Source organism: Oryzias melastigma, linkage group LG21 (assembly GCF_002922805.2).
Source record: "Oryzias melastigma strain HK-1 linkage group LG21, ASM292280v2, whole genome shotgun sequence".
NCBI classification, from domain to species: Eukaryota; Metazoa; Chordata; class Actinopteri; order Beloniformes; family Adrianichthyidae; genus Oryzias; species Oryzias melastigma.
The window spans coordinates 1,932,247-1,935,994 of record NC_050532.1 but is presented as its reverse complement, the minus strand read 5'-3'; the positions used below and the strand labels follow the sequence as shown (position 1 = coordinate 1,935,994).

At 43.3% G+C, this 3,748-nt stretch overlaps 1 protein-coding gene across 1 annotated transcript in view; it reads right to left on the bottom strand.

The window, feature by feature from the left end:
• lats2 (large tumor suppressor kinase 2) overlaps window positions 1-3,748 on the bottom strand; it is a 27,966-nt gene continuing 24,218 nt past the window's right edge. Inside the window, exons 8-9 of the mRNA XM_024286774.1 lie at window positions 3,154-3,260; window positions 1-2,876 (exon numbers count right to left, since the gene is read on the bottom strand). Of these exons, the coding sequence (XP_024142542.1) occupies window positions 2,328-2,876; window positions 3,154-3,260 (656 nt within the window). The 3' untranslated portion in view covers window positions 1-2,327. The remainder of the gene's footprint in view (window positions 2,877-3,153; window positions 3,261-3,748) is intronic.

Below are 3,748 nucleotides of genomic sequence, written 5' to 3'. Positions count from 1 at the left end.
TCCAGAGCGGTTAATTTAATTTATACATATATTTTACACACAAGGACAGTAGAAGCATGTTTTCAACAAATTCTCATTTCAAACATGACAGTATAAAAGAGAGAGTTGTAAATAATTACATCACCAATAATACTGAGTATTGATGGACTTTTAACCACAGAGGAAATTGACAAAACAAGACGATAGATACAAAAAAATATGTATTTCTGTATAAATATATTTTTTTAAGAGTAACAGAATTGTAAGATACACAAAGGAAAATGGTAGAAATACAATATGAAAAAGATGGATAAGTAGGTTTGGCCAGGTGATGGGGGACATTCAGTCCACCAAAGATTGTCAGTCGTCACTCTAAGCCTGAACCAGAAACTCAGACACACAGCGGGGCTCACACACTCACTTCTAAAGCTTCTTCTCCATCCATCTGAAATGCAGACAATCTGAAAGCTAATCTGAAGGAAGAACGACTGAACTCTTCATCTTAGTAACAACACTTTACGTAAATAGACTGAAGGAGACCGCTCTCTGAAGCCCCGGCAGAACGCCGCCCGTGTTTACATGCAGGACTTAAGACCAGCAAACGGGAGATTTTATTTAGGATATGGAGCAACAAATCCAATGGTCTGATAAAATTTGAAACAAATCTTTTCTAATCTGTACTGACAACGGGGGTTTAAAAGTACAATCTGTGCACAGCAGACTCCTAACAGAGAGATGCACATCTGCATGTAAACACAGCTCCTGCAAACGCTCCTCCCAGATCAAAAACATAGATTCGAAAATAAAATTTAAGATTGTGCTGCTCCTGCTTAAAAAAAAAAAAAAAAAAAAAAGAGCAAATCAAAGGCTGGATCTCAACCACACACTTCCCTCACTCAGAGAGAACAGCTCAGACTTTTAGGCAGCATGGAGTTCAAAATACTGCTGGAATAGTTTGGTAGCAACATAACAAAAAAGTTCACTTCAACACAAAGAGAGCACTTGCTGCTCGCTGATTGTCAATAAGCGGATTGATATTAAACGGAGCAGCAGAGCTCTGTGGAGCAAGAACTGAAAGAAACCACGCCAAAACCTGTGATGTTAGGATAAATAAAGTGTACTGAAATGACTGGATGAAGTTCAACAGTTCTGTTATCCAGTGACGTTCCCTACAGCCAAACTCTGCTCTTCATCTTCGCTTCTGCTGCAACACGTCCTCTCCTCTGCAGTCGGGACCAGCCTGGCTGCAGCGAAGGGGGCGGAGTCTACCGGCAGAGACCTCCGTCTGTCATCATCAACATTCATTAAAGAAAGGCACGCAGCTTTTTTACTTTCAGAACACCCCTCTTTCTGTAAAAACCATCCTTATAATGTAGGAGACCATATCAAACACAATAATAAGCAGCATGTTGTAACTGATAAGAATGAATACAGGTATAAACCAATATATTTGTTCATTTCAACACAACTTTCAAAAGCATAGCAAGTGTTTATAAAACTATCTACACGTAAATCTGTATTGCACATAGTCGTTCATCAGGTTTGGCAGTTGTCATGACGAGGACTGAAAGCTGGTCGACTGCCGCTGTTGCAATGACAGATTCAAGCCTAAGTAGATTAGGCTCAGATTTATCAAACTGTATTGAATTTTATGTTTTTCATGAATGGATACAAATGGATACAAATTGTGCATTTTAAATACAACTCTTGTTGAATGTTATTGTTTTTAATAAAACTTGGGTTGAAGTTGGCACAAGGTGTGGCAAATATGTTGGCATAAAATAGATTAAGCAAATATAAATATTAATATTAATGCTTAAAAATACAAAAAAATATACCTCACATCTCTCGTTCTGCTCAGGCTACATCAGAAGAAACTGTCAGTTCTAGTGGACGAGTGGAAACATCAGCGTCCAGGTGTGATGGTCAAGCACGTGCGAGTGTTTGTGAACATGCACCAATGTGTTTTGTAGCTTATACTGCAGCAGCTGAGAAGAGGCACTGCCATCATTGGAGCAGGAAGAAGCTCCCGTGTCAGACGGGAAGTGTTTCAGTCATCCATAAGACCAACGGTGGGAGGAATGGCACGAGAAACTCCTGAAAAAGCCAGGAGAAGTCCGGTGTTTCCGTTTGGATATAAACTCTTGTTTCTGTCTGCTCCGCCCTTCGTTAGTTCAGTCAGAAGGTCGTCTCTTGGTCCTGGAGTGGAGCAGTTTATCGCCTGAAGTAACAAGTTATTCCACAAGGGGGCGGCGTTCATCCATCCTGCTCCAACTTCCCATCAAGCATCACAAACATGCAGACAAACACCTGAGAGGAGCAGCGACAGCAGGCACACAACTACTCCTTTACACATACACCGGCTCACACCCCTCCCCTTGCTCTCCCTCCTCCTCCTCATCCTCCTCTTCGTCTGCTTCTTCTTCTTCACCCTCGTCCTCCTCTTCTGGGCCCAAAGCTCCATTCAGAGGCAGCTCGCCGGCCTCCAGGGGCTTGGGGTAACGGAAGGGGCACCCGTTATCATCAAAGAACCTGCGGAAGGTGAACTCGTAGAAGGCGTGCTCCGGGTGCTTCCCGTGGGGGAAGCAGAGCGCGTCCAGCGCCCGGGTGCTGTCCCCGCTGTCGCTCCACGCTCCTGGACCGCCTTCCTCCTCCACCGGGTCGAAGTTGGACGTGTCCATGGGGTGGGCGATTTTGGGCCGGTAGGGGGCCGGCTGCTGCCGCAGGTTGCTGGAGAAGTCCACGCTGGTGAAGAAAGGGTGGGACTTGATCTCGCCGGCACCGTTGGCGCCCAGGCGGTCCTCCGCGGCGCAGCACAGACGGCCAATGATGTCCACGGCCTCAGGGCTCAGTTTGACCTGAGCAGGGACCTGCAGCGTGCTTTCCCAGTTAATAACCTGCAGCCGAAAAGGAACAATTTGTCAAAATTTTATTGGAGCGGGTCTTTAAGTGAACCACATTAGTCTTCTGCTCCAAGTGATCAAAGAACCACGCTCTCAGTAGAATCAGAACCGGTTTTCTATTGAGCTTCCACACCAGCACAAACACAGTGAACCATCTGAGGAAACAAGCTGTGGTCCACAACAAACAATCCTGGTGTGAATGCACTTTCAATGTGAGCTTGACGCTGCAGCTGACCTACAGCAGTATTAGAAAGGTTCTTCCTCCACTGACCTTTATTTGAGTCTCAGTAGGTGTTGCTGCGAGGAAAGGAGGCTGTCCCACCAGCATCTCAAAGAGGATCACCCCCACGCTCCACCAATCACAGAGCTGAGTGTAGCCTGCACACAAACACACAACTCAAGAAAACTCTCACTTCAAAGACACACTAACAGCTCGGTATTTTCAGAACTATCTGACACAAAAAAGACCAAGTTAACTGGATTTATCTATAGTGTGATTGCTTAGTAAGCATTCACACTATAGTGATTCTTCTGCTCCTTTCCGTATGTCTTTTAGCATGTAAAATCTCAATCACACTTTCAGCAATCTTGGTATCAAAACGTTCAGTTTGCATTACTTCTTGTACTTTTAGAATTAATAAACTTTATAGTTTTTGAAATATTGAGCAAAATTTGCCCCATTGGAAATGAATGAGAAAATCTTCAAAATTTAAATTTTCTAGTAGATTAACAACAAACCTTTAAATATTTTCATGGGATGTTTTCATCTTTTATAGTAATTTTCAAAACATTTGTAGTTTGGCTAATATTGTATCAACATGGTTACATTTATGGCTAATTTCTTATCTACTGGGGGTTTTTATGCT